This window comes from Artemia franciscana, chromosome 21 (assembly GCF_032884065.1).
Source record: "Artemia franciscana chromosome 21, ASM3288406v1, whole genome shotgun sequence".
NCBI classification, from domain to species: Eukaryota; Metazoa; Arthropoda; class Branchiopoda; order Anostraca; family Artemiidae; genus Artemia; species Artemia franciscana.
Window position 1 is genome coordinate 11,890,355 of NC_088883.1, and position 17,229 is coordinate 11,907,583.

The 17,229-nt window shown below is 36.0% G+C and overlaps 1 protein-coding gene across 2 annotated transcripts in view; it reads right to left on the bottom strand.

The window, feature by feature from the left end:
* Positions 1–17,229, bottom strand: part of LOC136040779 (uncharacterized) — a 63,311-nt gene that overhangs the window by 15,940 nt on the left and 30,142 nt on the right. For both annotated transcript variants that reach the window (XM_065725104.1, XM_065725103.1), the window contains 3 exons: positions 15,404–15,584; positions 9,493–9,632; positions 4,758–4,967 (listed from right to left, as the gene is read on the bottom strand). In XM_065725104.1, the coding sequence (XP_065581176.1) occupies positions 4,758–4,967; positions 9,493–9,632; positions 15,404–15,584 (531 nt within the window). The remainder of the gene's footprint in view (positions 1–4,757; positions 4,968–9,492; positions 9,633–15,403; positions 15,585–17,229) is intronic.

Consider the following 17,229-nt stretch of genomic DNA (forward strand, 5'->3'; position numbering starts at 1 on the left):
GGGTACTTTTCATGTCTTAGGGGATTTTTAGGAAAACGGGAATTTTGGGGATTTTTTGGGGGTGGGGGAAGAAAACGGAGAAGAGAAGGGTCCCTAAATTCTTTTCATCAGACCATTTGACAGCATAGGCTATTAGATCTTACTCAGACTTGGTCAGAAGTAAGTGTAAGCATCCTAGTTGTGATTTCTTTTTTGTCCCTGGATGTGAGGGGGGATCCATATTAATTCTGAACTCTCTGGGGGGAAAGAATCTCTTAATTCTTTAAAAGAAGCAATGAATCAGAATAGGTTGCAGGATCTCAACCAAACTAGTGGGAGGTGAGGGTAAGTGTCCCGGTTGCGCCTTTTTCATTGGCAGCGCAATAGTGCCGCCTAAATAAAAAGGGATGTGGGCACAATGTCTTATTTCTTTATTATTTTTTTTTTGTTTAGACCAGGGCACTTTGTATCGAAGGAGTTGTCGTAGAAACTTCAAAAAGGGCTCATTCGATTGGAAACTGAAAGGGCTAGTGACACTTTTTAATAGTCGAAAGGGATTGAATGGCAACTCACCCCCCTCCCATGCCCACCATTAACCCGAACACATTCTATCAAAATTTTGAGATAGCCATTTTGTTCACCGTAGTTGAAAGGTCCGTAAATTATGTCTTTGAGGACGACAACACCCCCACAGCATTCGGGGCAAGAGTTGTAAGTTATGCCCTGGGGGCGCATAAGGTTTATGCAGAAAAGGTGATCGTATAAACTTCGGAAGGGGCCCATTGGACTGGTAACCGGAAGTTCTAGTGCCCTTTTTTAAGATTACGGATGATCAAAGGGCAGATACCCTCCCAACCACCATATATTTTCCCGAAATGCATGTGAAAGAAATTTGACATGGTCATTTGGTATCTAATAGTCGAAAGTGATTGGAGGGCAAATAACCCCCCTCCTACGCCCATCATTTCCCCAGACACATCCAATCAAAATTTTGAGATAGCCACTTTGTTCTACGCAATTGAAAGGTCCGGAAAATTATGTCTTTGAGGATGAAGACCCCCCCCCCCCGCTCCCATAGCCTTCAGGGTAAGGATTGTAAGTCACGCCCTGGGTGCATATATATATATATATATATATATATATATATATATATATATATATATATATATATATATAAAAGATATATATAAAGAGCTTCGGAGGGGGCTCGCTAGATTGTTAATAAGAATTTCTAGTGCCTTTTTAAGGCACTTGGTATTAACCAAGTGACATATAGCAATCGCAAATTCTGTCGGTCCCGGTTTTGCTACTTTAGGCACTTCCAGGTAAGCTAGGACGATGAAATTTGGTAGGCGTATAAGGGACCAGACCAGATTAGAATCCCGATTTGACCATCTGGGGGTGGGGGGGGGGGGGGGGCCCGCTAATTCGAAAAAATAGAAAAATTTAAGTATTTTTAACTTACGACGGTTGATCAGATCTTAATGAAATTTGATTTTTGGAAGGATATCGTCTCTCAGAGCTGTTATTTTAAATCCCGACCGGATCTGGTGACATTAGGGTGGGGGGAGTTGGGAGTGGGGAACCTAAAATATTGGAAAACACATAGAGTGGAGGGATCGGGATGAAACTTGGTGGGAGATTGGCATAGCCGGAATGGATCCGCTCTCTTTGGGGTAGTTGGGGGGGGGGGGTTAATTCTGAAAACTTAGAAAAAATGAGGTATATTTAACTTACGAACGGGTGATCGGATCTCAATGAAATTCGACATTTAAAAGGATATCGTGTCTCAGAGCTCTTATTTTAAATTCCGACCGGATCTGGTGATATTCGGGAGGGGGGAGTTGGGAGGGGGAAACCTAAAATCTTGGAAAACACTTAAGAGTGGAGGGATCGGGATGAAACTTGGTGGGAAAAATAAGCACAAGTCTTAGATACATGATTGACATAACCGGAACGGATCCGCTCTCTTCGGGGTAGTCGGGGGGGGGGGTTAATTCTGAAAAATTAGAAAAAATGAGGTATTTTTAACTTACGAAAGGGTGACCAAATCTTAATGAAATTTGATTTTTAGAAGGATCTTGTCCTTTAAGCTCTAATTTTAAATTCCGACCAGATCCTGTGACATTGGGGGGAGTTAGAGCAGGAAGCCGGAATTCTTGGAAAACGTGAAAATTGAGGTATTTTTATCTTACGAATAGGTGATTGGATCTTAATGACATTTGATATTTAGAAGGAATCCATGTCTCATAGCTTTTATTTCAAATCCCGACCAGATCTTTTGACATTGGGGGGAGTTGGAGGGGGAAATCTTGGAAAACACTTTGAGTGGAGGAATCGGGATGAATCTTGGTGGATAGAATAAGCAAATGTCCTTGATACGTGATTGACGTAACCGTACTGGATTCACTCTCTTTGGGGGAGTTGGGGGAGGGGTTAAGTGATTTGGCGAGTTTGGTGCTCCTGGACGTGCTAGGACGATGAAAATTGGTAGGCGTGTCAGGGATCTGCACAAATTGACCTGATAAAGTCGTTTTCCCAGATTCGACAATGTGGGGGGCTAAAGGGAGAGGAAAAATTAGAAAAAATTAGGTATTTATAACTTACGAGTGGGTGATCAGATCTTAATGAATTTTGATATTTAGAAGGACATCGTGACTCAGAGCTATTATTTTAAATCCTGACCGCCATTAAGCCTCTGATTTTCCTTGTAAATCAATCTATTGATTCTTAGAATTTTGTTAGAGCCCATACCATATGAGCTCCTGGCTCTTAGCTCTCCTTGCCTCGTCACAAGTGCCATATGAGCTCTTAGCTCTTGTTAATATTTGAATTGGTCGGAGGATGGATACCCCCCCTCCAAACCTCATATTTTCCCGAAATACATCTGATAGAAATTTTGAGATGGCCATTTGTTGCGTAGAGACGTTGAAAAAGGTTCATTTGATAAGAAATCGAAAGGGCTAGTACCCTTTTCATTACTCAAAAGCGATTGGGAGCAAAAAAAAACCCTCCAAAAGCCCATTAATTCCCAAAAAATGTCTAATCAAAATTTTGAGATAGCCATTTTGTTCAGTGTAGTTGAAAGATATGGAAATTATGTCTTTGACAACCCCCATACCTTCTGAAGACCAAACAGAACTTACACTTTACTGAAAAAAGGCTGTGGATTGTCAGTTTAATATAAATATACTGATATATATTCCTTAAAGTTTCGACAGTTTTTAATTTACTAAAGTTTAAAAAAAGTTAAAACATTTTAAACGTATTTTTTCTTATATCATACAATAACAACCCAGTCAAACTCAAACGGGTAAAAATTAACATGAGTAGGGCTGAAAACCCCCACGCCTTCTCAAGACCAGAACATAATTTGCACTTTACTGAAAACAAAATACATTTAAAATGTTTTCACTTTGTTTTTACTTGTTTAAAATATTTTAACAAGATATATGAAGGGGGAAGTCCTCCCCCTTGCACTCTAGTTACAGCGTGAGTATCGGGTGCCCTTTTTGAGAGTAACAAGAGATTGGAGGGCAAGCAGCACTTTTAGAAGTCCATTCAGTTTCTAAACACATCCAGTCAAAGTTTTTGAGACAGCCATTTTGCTCAGCATAGTAGAACGGTCCAGCAACTATGTCTTTAGAGATATTAGGCACGTCAACCCCCCACAGCTGTGAAATTGGCCCATTATACTTTAAAACTAAATGCTGTTTTACAGTAAATCAAAAGGCATTGTGTTTATGGTCGCCAATAAGACACCCGAGCCATATATTGGGAACGACTGGGGGTATTAAGTTGAAAATTTTGGAGATAATACTATTACTACTTCTGCTTTTACAGTTTAAATAAATAAAGAGCGTAAGTGTATCCAGGTTATCAAAGAGCATAGACAGAATCTTTTGGGAATGATATTAAGTTTCATTTTTCAGGTCAACTTCAGAAGCTATAAAGTTAAATAAAATACTGTTTGTGTAACGATTAAAAACTGTTAAAAAAAATTCCCCAACATTAATTTTAAACCCATACTATGGATTCTAATAGAAGAAAACGGAAAAGATATACAAAATTATTTTTTCTATGAAAAAAACTATGTTAATAAAAAATGAACAGAAATTAATTAAAAAAAAGTTTTACCACGGACGAGTTTTTCAAAGAAAAGTTTTACCACGGACGAGTTTTTCAAAGAAAAGTGAAGAGCTACATTAAGCCAAGAATCAGCAAAAATAAAGTCAAATAATCTTCCCAAGTGTAAAGCTAACACAAATCCCTATCAATAAAGAAATGTAACTAAAAACAAACAGAAATTACAACAAATAGCCGAGTCAACCTCAAAACAAGCAAAAATTAACATAAGGAGGGCTGATAAGCCCTATGCCTTCTCAAGGCCAGAACACAATTTGCGCTTTACTGAAAACAAAATACGTTTCAAATGTTCTAGCCTTTCTTACTTTCATAAATAAAAAATTAGCAAAACCTTAAGGAAAAAATGTCAGCATATTTCAATTAAACTGAGAGTCCACGGTCATTTGTTTATTTGTTGTTTTTTTTTTTCAGTAGAAATTCCTTGCGCCACAAAGTTCTATTCACTTTTGCTAGCGGACAGTGAGCTACCTTGTATTCATCAAAGATTGCTCACAAATAAATAATATTCAAAAATGAGGTAAAGTAGGTAAAGATTATGAGGTAAAGTAGAAAATTTTCTATTTTGTAAATTCCAATATTCTAGAATACTGCAAATGATTTCCAGTTAAGGAAATACCAATCAACATACTTACAAATGTATAGCCTTTAAACTCCCAAATTTCATCTTTAATGGCATTAAGGATCACATTGATTGACCTGATCCCCGATTTAAAAATAGCAGGATTATTTGTATATACTTCTGAACAGATAACCGATATAAACATGTGCAAAAACTGAAGCAGTGCTGTCTGGCCATACTTCACATTCCTTTTTCTCATATCAACCGAGAAAAAATCTAGAATCTGGAAGAGAGTTTCAATTAAACAGTTTTTCTAATGAAAGAGTTATTGACTCACTAAGTCTATAATGAAACTAGAAAATTCAAGGTTTTCTTAAAAGATGCATTGCTTCGAATTGCAAACCCCCCTCATCTTGAAGCAATCCTCAACGTTTACGGATCTTCTTTTGAAGTAATTCACATCTTCGTTTGACTTCCTCTAGGATCCCCGTTAACGCCATACGTAAAAGGAAAGTTGCTTGAAATAGAGGTTACGGTAAATCGTCCTCATTATTTTACACTTCACTCATGACGCACACTCTAGAGCCCGTCACCTTTCTACATTTTTTTTATTCTATCATGTACCCTTATTTGCCATTTTGGTATACTGTTGTCTCCAATATATATTTAAAATATTATCTTTTCGCGGGTATATGTTTTGTTATTTCATACGATAGTTCTACAATAAGTTGATCGATTGATTCGTAGAATAATAATGGCCATAAATTACTGCCTAAAGGACTGCCTTGCGAACAAACAAGACACTCAAAAGTAACGCAAGTCAAAAGTATACCTTTGATTTATTAAATTTAAACAATTGGGGAAACACAACTCGCATTCATGAAAAGAGCATGATGTTGGCTATATTTTCATCAGGAAATTTATCAGCAAGGGCTACCAGATCTTAGCCAGACTTGATCAGAGGTAAGAGTAAGTGTTCAAGTTGCGCCTTTTAAAAGTAAGAACTTAATCCAACGGTACATTTTATTAATCGGAACATTTACCAGAAGAAATTGTTAGACCTTTCAACTTTAATTTTTTTAAACCATTTCCTAAATGATTCCTTTAAGATAAGGAGTCAAAAGAGGTACGAAACGTCATCGGAAGTGTAACTGGGATATTAAAGGGCGGTATCGGAAGGGCATGGGCTTAAGGGTTCCCTCTTGGGCCTTCCAATAATACAGATTGGTATAGATGAGATTCCTATGGTGAGAGCAACTATATTTTGTTCATACTGTACTTTTTACCAACAGTAAAAATAAAAAATACTCTGGAAAACAAAATAAACAATTTAAAAGTAATATTTAAACAGTATCAACCACCTTTGATACTGAAGTTGACTGATGTTTTGCTTCCGACCAGGCTTGATCATAATCCCAAATTAAAATTGTATTACCAACCCTTTCCACATTTACCTGCTAGATGTGCTTGTATGCATGAAATAATAACTACTAAATAATTAATTACAGTATAATATCATAATGACAAATATAAGTGCGGTAACATTTGATTATTTCTGTGAATGTTAGAACCTTAACCAGCCAGCAAAAGAAGAACCTTGCTATCGAGAACAATCACCTTCGAAGGGTTTTGAACATTACCAGAAGGAGCTATGTTACCAGGGACATCTTATCCGTATGCTGGAAAATAGAATCCTTAAAATAGTTCTAAATGGGCAATCAGAGAAAATAACACGCTTCCACAGACCATGAAGTCCATCAAAAGGATTATCTAACCCCAGTGGGAAGACGTCTGGATAGCAGCACATATGAGGGATGACTGGTGGTTCTTTGTAAAACTCCAAGGTGTCTCTGGTAACAAAAGGAGGAAGTAAGATCTAAGGTAAGGCATTATTTCTTCAACATACATGGCATGAGACATAATTTCCTTTCAAATCTGCAAGGCATACCCCCCCCTCCTCCAAAAAGAATATCCGCCCAAATATTAATACTTGTGTTACGTAATGGTTCAAGAAGAAATGTCCTATAGTTGAACTCCTGCACCTAGAGTTACAATCCCAAATACAGCCTCATCGTAATTGACTTGTTTTTTGTCTTACCAGGCCTGAGCATAAGTCCGAAATCAATATATATATATATATATATATATATATATATATATATATATAATATATATATATATATATATATATATATATATATATATGTGTGTGTGTGTGATAACCCAAAGTATTTTAATCACTTTTATCTAATGGTGCATTTAATCTGTCCATCCTCTAGTTTGTTAGAAGAAAAAATTCAAGTTTCCTAAAGATGCCTACTACGAGACAAGACGAAATATTAGCTAAATGAAGCATTCCGGAGAATAAAAAATACAAAAAAAAAATCATAAATTTGCTTCCATGAAAAGTGAAGAGCAAGTTTAAAACACAAACATATAAATTAGCTTATATAGGAAAGAATGGGCTACATAGACAGGGAGTAGAGCTCAGGATGAATAAGGAAGCTGCTAAGTCCTGTTTGTAAAGCGAAGACTGACAGGATCAATACAAGATACTAGGGTATAAAGGAGTGCTCTTATTGACGGTAAAAATAAAGGTAACCATTTACTAGTGTCTAGGATTAATTTAAAGCTGAAATTTCGGAAGGGTAACTACCTTTCGCAAAGCTAGGACGTTGGTAGACTCCAGGATGAGAATTCGAGAGAAACTTTCCAAGAACAGTTGAATATTAAACTAGAGAGTTTAAAATCTAACAATATAGAAGATGGATGGAACAATCGTGGAAAATAATTTGTGAAGTTGCCGACGGTGTCTTAGGGCAGAAAGTCAGGAACATCGCTAGGAATATTAGTGAAAATGATTTATGTTTAACAGAGAGGAGAAGGGGCCTGTGTAAGAATTATTTGAGTGATACATAATATGAAAATAAAAAGAATTAAAAGAAAGTGTAGAAAGCATTAATATATGAATAAGGAAGTGTGAAGTGGAGACCATAGATAAAATTGCCGCGAACATAGAAGATGCAGCTAGAAGGCATAATAGTAAAAAGTACTGCCATGGTAAAAAATTGAGAGGAAGTAGTCAATCTGGGCTTGTCCCAGTTAAAAATAGGAACGGGGCGGCCGTGAGTGATAAGGAAAGAATTAAAGAGAGATGAGAAGAATCTTTTGAGAATGTGCAAAACCAGGATAGAGTTATAAAACAAGAAATAGAGGAAAATGATAAAGCTTGTGCAACCTTGGATGTGAAATAAGATTTATTTTGTGAGGAAGAATTGGTGATAGTACCAAAAGGATTAAAAAATAGTTAAAAAAAAAGAATTAGAAAAAGGCCCCATGTGCTGATAGAGTGGTAAATGAGTAGAATGAGGCTAATGAGTGTGGTATGAGGTTAGAAGTAAGTTACTGAAGATTGTGAATATGATCTTTAAAAAAGGGGAAGTACCTAGCGATTTTAGAAAAAAAACCTAATTAAACCCCTGCATAAGAAATGTGATGAGGGAGTATGGTAATTATAGAGGCATTAGCTTGGTTTCTGTAGATAGGATATTACTAGGATGATGATACGTTTTAGACTTGTAAATACTGTAGACCAAGTTTTAAAAGAAGAACAGTGCAGTTTTACGAAGGATAGAGAACTTGTCGACCTGATTTTCACTCTTAGGTTTATAACTTGAGTCATCAAACACCTTTAGTCCTCAGTTTTATAGATTATGAGTAAACAGTCAATTCAGCCGATAGAAAAGCTTTAGTGAAGGTCTTATCCTTGTATACCGGACAATTACATTAGAGTGATTAGGACCATGTATGAGAATAACCGTAATGCTGTTAAGGTAGGAAATGAGGTTAACAGCTGGTTTCGTATTAAATCAGAATTCAAACAGAATTGTGTTCTGTCCTATGGGTTCTATCTATATAGATCATGTGTCTTAGAGCACAGGAAAGGTTTTGGTAACGAAAAGATCAATCAAGTGGATAGCTTCACTTACTTTGGTAGTATTAGTAGTAAAGACGGTGGGTGCCGGAAAGATGTTAAAAGAAGAATAGACAAAATTCGGTGCGAAACACAATTAGAATATTAAAAACTACAGTTATGACAGCGGCCAAATATTGTTCTGAAGCATGCGCACTCCGAAAAACAGAGAAAGATTTACTAAATATTTGTGGAGGTTATTTTAACACCGTTTCAAGTGAAAAAAAAATGGGCCGTCTCAAAAAGTTTGCTCTATAGCATTTTGGCTCTTCAGGTCATAGATACTTTTGTGTGTAACAAAATGGCAGGAAACACCACTTTGTTATGGGACAAACTCTTTTATTATTCTAAGTACCACTAGAGCTATAAATTTCCGTTTAAATGAGTTTTTTTTCGATGTTTTATAATGAACTGTTCGGTACGATCGTCCCATAAAAAAAAGTGCTCCTCCCTTGGATGAATCCCTTTTTAGGTTTATTATACAAATTTTCTGAGGTATATGTGGCATTCCAAGGTCAATGAAGTATGTTTGCTATGATATTTATTATAGTGCCAAAAGAGCTATGCAGCTTATGCAGAAAAGTTTTGTACCCAGTGTATAATGCTTTTATGGACACTATTATTAACATTGCTCAAACCCAAGTTGACTATACCAAACTAAAAGAAATTTAGAATCAAAATAGAACACTCGAACATAAGGAACAAATCAAGTCCTGAATTCCACAAAATGCAACATTTTTAAAGCCAAAAACTACATTTCTTTATCAATTTTTTTTTTGCTATTCTTTTCATTGAGTTAACATGTTAGAAAAGAAAGCCACAAGAATATACTTACCAGCTTCAGATTTATCGAAAACTCGTCAAAGGCTGGCTTCTCCCCATTAGAACCTCCAATCGTAAAAATCCAATTGGGCATCTTAACTTCCATAATCCCTGTTTGTGCAGGAATTTTCGATAGAAGAAATCCATTTGCTCCTACAAATGACTTGATTTAGAATAGTTTGATAGTGTTTCCACAAGTGATCATATTGCTCGAGGTAATAAACAGTAGTAAAGAATCGATTTGTGTTACATAATATACAAAAGAAGAAAATACTTTCACTAGCTAAAGAGCCACTTGTTAATCAGACAGTAAAAATAAGAAAAACCGTTTTGGGAGGACCAGAGAAAAACTATATTGCTCCCAGCCACAAACACAAAAAGAGAAGCTCTCTTACTCCTTAAACAGATCCACCTGTCTTGTTTAAAACTCAGTTGGTTGTCTGATTAATGAAAAACCATTGTGAAAACAATAGCGTTAACTGAGTAAAGAGCAATGTTTCTTCCATCACTCTAAAATTTTCTTTAAATAATTTATAACGTTTTATTAAATTGACGAAAAGAAAATATTATGCTACTGGCATTTTAATGGATATTCCGGAAATTTAAGCCAATGGGTCATTCTATTAAACTTATATATCAAGTTATAAGGCTCTTTTATTATTTAACTTCTTTTTTCTTTTTAGTTTGGCACATTAAAGAGTAATATATTATCCAAAGCTTCAATAAATTCAAACAATTTATGAGACTACACTGTCTCATATTTTATTGAACAAGTATTGTTGTTTACACGTTGTTATATGTTATAACAACGCTGTTATATGTTTATACGTTGTTATGTTGCTATATTGTTGTCTATTTTACAATTATAGTTCAACAGTGAAATATGTTGTAAGTATCGATGAAGAAGAGTAACTTAGCCATGTCAGGTACCTCTCCTCGCAGAGGTCAGGAGAGCATGACGAACTCAATTCCGTTAAATGAAGAGAGTTGGGCCGTTGGCTTACGATCCCCGCCTGGGGCCTCGAGGCCAGCCCTCGAAGGAAACAGGGATGCCACTGAAACACCAAAATTAATCCACCGATTTGACCCCATTTTGACAACGACGATCGTGCACCCAACAAAAATATTTATGTATGTGAAACAACACCTTAAAGTTGGTTTCTGGTGTATCTGTACAATGTCTAAAGCTTCAAGGACTGAATGTTCTTTTTCAGTCACTCTATATAATCTTCTGACTCTGTCAGAGGTCTGATGGCTAGGACCTGTATGAAACAAATTGGACGGAGATATGATATCAAAAACGAATCCCAGCGATGATGTGAATTCCAGCTGCCTTAATGTCGACAAAACAAACCTCTAAAGCTTTACTGCAGTGGTCACCGCTATAACCTAGAATCCTGAAATCCCGGTTCAAAGACACTCACGCGAAACTGTCAATAGTGATAAGCCATCTACCTGTCAATGACGTCCCTGACGAATACACAGCAATTAATTCCATAGCCAATGATAACGACATGACTTATCATCTTTTCTAGGAGACCTTAGCGCGTAAGTAGGGAATAACCGATCATTTTCTGCATAGCTTCTCAGCGAACAAGGTCTTGGCCAGCGAAACGAAAATGGAGAATTATTGATCGACTTCACATTCATCAACGACCCCGTAATATGAGTCACCTCTCCCTCCTGGGATTTGTAAAAATGCTCCAGGACATCTTCCAATGGCCACAAATGAAATTAGATGAACCATAGTCTATGGGGTAGAAAGTAAAGAACAAATTTAGTTGAGCTGACGTGGGCTTTGACCAGAGTTTAAGGGCACCAAGTCTACTTTAAATTGACAAGAGATTAAAACACGAAAAAGGCTCGCTTAAACCCAGTCTTGGACTTGGGGAAATTTCGGGTAGAAAATTCCAACAAGCTTTTACTTCGGAGATCCAAAAATGAACTGTTTGCTAGCCACTTCGAAAAGATGCTGAATAGAACTCTCCCAGAGAGCCCACAAGGGATTTGAGCAACAACACAGTTTCCCTTAAACATCAATACGTGTTTGCTGTCATCCACCAAAATTACAACAGCAACAAAGAAGTTAAAAAATGGGAATTCACGCGGCGAAGATCGAACATCCAGAGAAATGATTAAAGCAAGCATACTGATTTACCACAAATTCTGGACAACACCGTTTGTAGTAATTTGGACGACGGCCAAAATATATTCCAACTGGAAACGCTATACCGTTGTGAGGATCCTCAGGAAAGGGGCACGACACTCCAGGCAACTGGGAATGAATACGCCTGCTTTATGTGTCCAGCTAATTACTGTTATGCATTTTAACTGTAGAGAATCAGCTCTCAGGTCGACAAATATCTTCCTAACGAGAAACATGGCTCCAGACCTAACCGTCCATGCACGGACTTCATATTCATTTTATGGCCATTGAATGAAAACGCAGAGAGTGACAATCAAAGATCGATATAATATTCTCATTTATTTTGCGAAGGCATTTGGCTCGGTAGATCACCAGAGTCTGTGCAAGATCCTACTATGATAGGTATTTTCGAAAATATTTTGACACTGATCGCTCCACTATATGAAGGTAGTGAGGGCTGTGTAAAGACACCAGATAGCCAAAAATTTTTCTTTCGTATCCTGTCAGGAGTAAAACGAGGTTGCATCCTGTCATCGCTACTCTTCACAGTCACCACTGAATAAACACTAAGAAGAACCAGCAAAGAAAGCATCCAGTTAAATTCAGAAGTATACCTCAGTGATAAAGATTTTGCAGACGACATTGCAGTCCTAGAATCATGCAAGTAACGATTACACGAACTTCTAGACCAGGTGATGAAGAAGAGAAGCCAGATAAACTAGAAAATGATTACTAAGAAAACGAAATGAATGGCAACCATAGATCCTCCCTTGAGCATCACATATGGAGAGTAGCATATAGAAGAAATTGTCCATGTTATATACCTTGGAAGCCCAATTGCCAAAACTGGATCGGGCACAACAGAATTACCCACAAGAGTTCATCAGACTAACAGAGTCTTTAATAGACCAAGAAAAGTTTGGCAGTCCTAAAACTTCTCTCTACGGCTGAAACTGCAACTTTCAATAGCAGCATTGTGCGAGTTCTAGTTTACGCATTCAAAAAGTGGCACCAGATCCAGATACAAGAGGTAACAGCGCTTGCTTTGGACAAATCATGCCGAAGAAAAATCCTCAAAGCCCGATAGCGGTAGAGAAATTTATCCTTCCACCACAAGACCGCCTTGGTTCTTTCGATAGATATCACAAGAGATCATAAATAGAGACACTTTCACCAAGTATTGCTTTAAACTATCTCCAACTATTCGACGCAGCTCTGAACTGATAATCAACATGTTTTATCCATACTGGCAGACCCAGAATCCTCCTAAAACAAACGTACCAAACAGATCTACGTAGCCTGCACACTGAACCTTTACATAACCTTCCTGGAACGACGTAGTAGCAGCAGCAAACCAATTGGAAGAATGCCGACCCCTTCATGATGCATTGAGTGCCTATGGAGGCACAGGTAGATTTAAGCTCTAAATTTAAGGAGGAAGAGACGGTTGGTCCCAAAATATTCGATATATTTAGCTTCGGTCGTCCTCATTGCCGTAAATAAAAAAACAATAAAAAAAGAAAGAAAAAACTCCATTAACTAACATTTAAATTAATTGATTATTTAGTACATTAGAAATCATTAATAAATTACTAATTCTCAAAAGAGCCACCGCTTCATCCCTCACAAGCCAAAGAACGTGTTGGACGACAGGCATAAGAAAAACTGTATGAACTGTTTTGCGCGAACCGGAGGAAAATTCGCAACTTTCTAAAAAGAATTACGCGACCGTAACAGAAAAAGGGAATAATCCCCACGCTTTCGCATTTAACTTGTTCAAGAGCCCAAGAGCAGAGATTTCCAGCTTCAATGTACGAAAATACAGAAATTCACAATCTTCCTGAAACAGACAGTCATGTATACGTGTCTTTTTACAGCTACTTTTTCCAAAGGAGATCATATCGAACAGTGGCCATAGAATATCAGGAGAGCGTTCATTCGAACAGATATTCAAGATCCTACGGTCCTTTCAAAGTGACAGCACTATCGTTCAGAGCCAACACTCTGATCGTATCTTCTTTAGCTTGCTGCTTGTTTAAGGTACTTTATAAACTTTATACAGTTACTTCAATGATTTATAAATCGTAATACAAATGTGGAACCACCACAAAGTATGTTATTTTGCCTTCTAGCAGAAAAAAATCAATCAATTTTATGACATAACACTGGTCATGAAACAGTTATTATTATTACTATTATTCAATACAATACAATACAAAATACATTCAAAATGGAATTACAATACACTTGTTCCCCCTCGAAAGGCTCCATGGCCAGGGATTATCTTGACATTTCGAATTTATTAATTATCTCTAATGCGGTCTGAATATTGATTTTTATTTTCTACAGCATTTCCTAGAGCAATGCCTGTAAGGGTTTGTGGGTCTTTATGAATGAACATTTTAAAAAACATTGTTTTCCAGAAGAAAGTAAACATTATAACTTAAAAAGAACAAAATTAACCTATATAAGAGGACGGGTGCTATCCCCTTCCTTTACACTATAGTTTGACTAGTGCTTTACTGGAAGCATTTTAGATTTCAGTATATCGCCAACTGGTAATTCTTTCGAAGCTACGTGCACAGCCGTTTCCATAAAATGAACGCAGAGTCCTATGGCCATCCATCAGTGAATCATGGATTAAGGTCCATGGTTGTATGAAGGGGGGTCTAACATAGCTACCTTATATACCTCCATCCAAGGGGGGGAGGGACAAAACCTAAATTTTAGATAAGCTACGTCTATTTAACTTGTTGGTTAAATTGGATAATACACGGAAAAGGGAGAATCTAAAGCCTCTTATACTGGTCTTATATTTCACTAAACATTATAAATTAATCTTTGAAACAACTGATTTTACCAAATTCAGTATTCTCTTATTATTGTACATCTACTAATATATACTCAACTTATAATATCTGCTTAGGCTTTGAGAGGTATCCGTTTTCCAATGGCTCCTTTAAAATATTTCAATGCCACTGACAGACAGTAATTATGCATGAAATTGTGATAAGAAAAGGATAATTTGACTTACAAACATGAAACAGACTTGGAAACCGAATGCCCCCCACCCCTGCTCTGAAGAAGCACGGTAAGAAAATTATGGCCGACGGATCGTATTTATGCACAAACTAGCAATAAGAACAGGACGAAATATTGCACGAAGTATGTTTTGACATGGAAATGCACCTGTTTTCAACCAATTTCATGACCTAATGCATAAAAAACTGCCAAAGAATTTTTTTCTTTCTGCCATACATGGTTCGCATGTCCAGTTTCTGTTTTTATGCAAAAAAAAAAAAAAAAAAAAAAAAAAAAAAAAAAAAAAAAAAAAAAAAAAAAAAAAAAAATAAAAAAAAAAATACATGGCTTGAAATAATCTAAGTTTTCCGTGAGAAGAAAATACGTGACTGGGTACATTTTTGACAAATAAAAGCCCAGGGATTAATATTCATTTGAACTTCGTCTTTCAAATCACATACATCTTGGTATAGACTACCAAATTCTTTTGAGTTATTTTGTATTAGAGTTCGTAAGACAAAATTAAACACTCTAGCAATAATATATAACAACACAAGTTTGCTGAAGCTATATATATGCAAGATGGTCTAACCAGGATGTACTTTTCATTAGCACGTTCCTTGTTTTCAAGTTCTGGCGTAAGTTTTTAGTAGGTGTCATAAGACGCATTCTGCACACCAATAAAAGACGTATTTAAATCGTTTAATATTGCTTTATTTATTGCCGATACTATTCAAGGTCTTTATTTTAATCATACCTTGATTCACCAGTACAGCAAGCAAGTCAGATGTGGTCGGAGCCCACTCATTGCATGTGAAGCTTGTCAGTTCTTCAAGTAAGTTTGAACAGTGATAAATGACACTTTCATCAGAAGAAATCCCCATAAGGAAAAATAAGTAGTTGCACACAGAATGCCAGACGCCGTTAAATGCAAATTCCTAAAAGCAATACATGCCAATTATACAGGACCTTAGAAACAAAACTTAGACCAGAAATGCTTTTCTTTCAAAGCTTATCTCTCGTAGTGATCAGAGCTATGTCCAGGGGGTACTGGGTATATGTTCCCACACCGCAACTACCCCTCCCCCTGAAATATTTTCTGAATCGCAAATTGGTTGCAGCACGCAGGTAAAAAGACTATAGTAGTAAATTAAAATTAATGTCATTAAACTTCCCACGACAGGTAGATACAGATAGAAATTAGCTTTTTATTCAGTGAATTTATAAAGTATTTTCCATTATAAAAGCTTTTCAGGGGGAAAAGAAGAGCAATATTAAAACCTAAAACAAGCTATAAAGAAATGAATCTTAAAATGAATAAATATTAAAATGAATCATCAAGTCAATAAAAAAAAACAAAATAAACAGATATTACAACAGATGAACAAATGAAACATACAGAAATTAAAATGAATAGACAAGTCAAACAAAAACACAATTTCACAAATGAGACAGGGGCTATAGCCCACTCAACGCAAGAATTAAATTTGCACATTTCTAAAACCAAAATATATTTTGACCAGTGTGGTTTTATAAAAAATAACATATAAAAAGAAAATAATGTTTACAATGTTTACATAATAATCTTTGTTTACAAATATCATAAATAAGAGCGGGGCTACCACCCCTTCAGCCCTATCAGGATTAGATTGTCATTTAAGCTACAAGGAAAACAATACATATTGCAAACAATTGGCTTTTAATGGTCAAAAAATCAACAGCAAAAAAAAAAATACAACACTAATCAAGCTTATAGAAAAAAAATTTTGACTTTTAGTTCAATTTCAGCAGGTTATATTTGTCAATGTTTTTCCTTTGATTCCTTTCCACTCCAAAGGATAGAAAACTGAAACCATAACAATTTACGGCATATCAGGCTATTGAAACTTAATTGATTATGTAAAAACTAATGTCATTTTAAAGACTCTTGGATGTTTGAGCAGTTTTCAAATTGTCAATTTTATGAAGATAGAAGGTGTTTTCCAAAGAACAAGTACAAATTGCACACTAGCCTTTAGACTTTACAATGGGGTGGTAATCCCGCCCTTATTTGAAGTAATTTCTATTCGTTAAAAGTTCGACTTTTTCATATTTTTTTTTTTAGTTAGTTCGTGTTCAGCTTCACTTATATATGGGCAAATTATGTGCTATGTGCATTTTAAGTTTAAGTGTGACCCTATTTCTGTTTTTTAAGGTCTGAATATCGTTCTTCAATATTCTTTATTCTTTGACTACACATTTTTATTAATTTTGTAGTTTTTCTCTAAAAATTACTCCCAATCACTCCAACACGAACTTACAATTCCATATTGTCAAAACCCATAACGGATATCCTAGCATAAATGATTAATATATTTATTTTCGTTTCCGTATTCTCAAAACACAGCAGAAATCCAAGCACAAAAAAAGGAGAAAAAACAGAAAGAGTGCCGTATAAAAGTGAAAAAGCAGAATACCTTTAATTAAAATAAAGTGTTTCATTATGACCAAATTAGGCTACTTTTAGTTTTTTGGCGAGGTATCGTTTCCTACCAAATGACCCGTTAGTTTAAACTCATGATTTATTCTCCCTTTCTACCCATG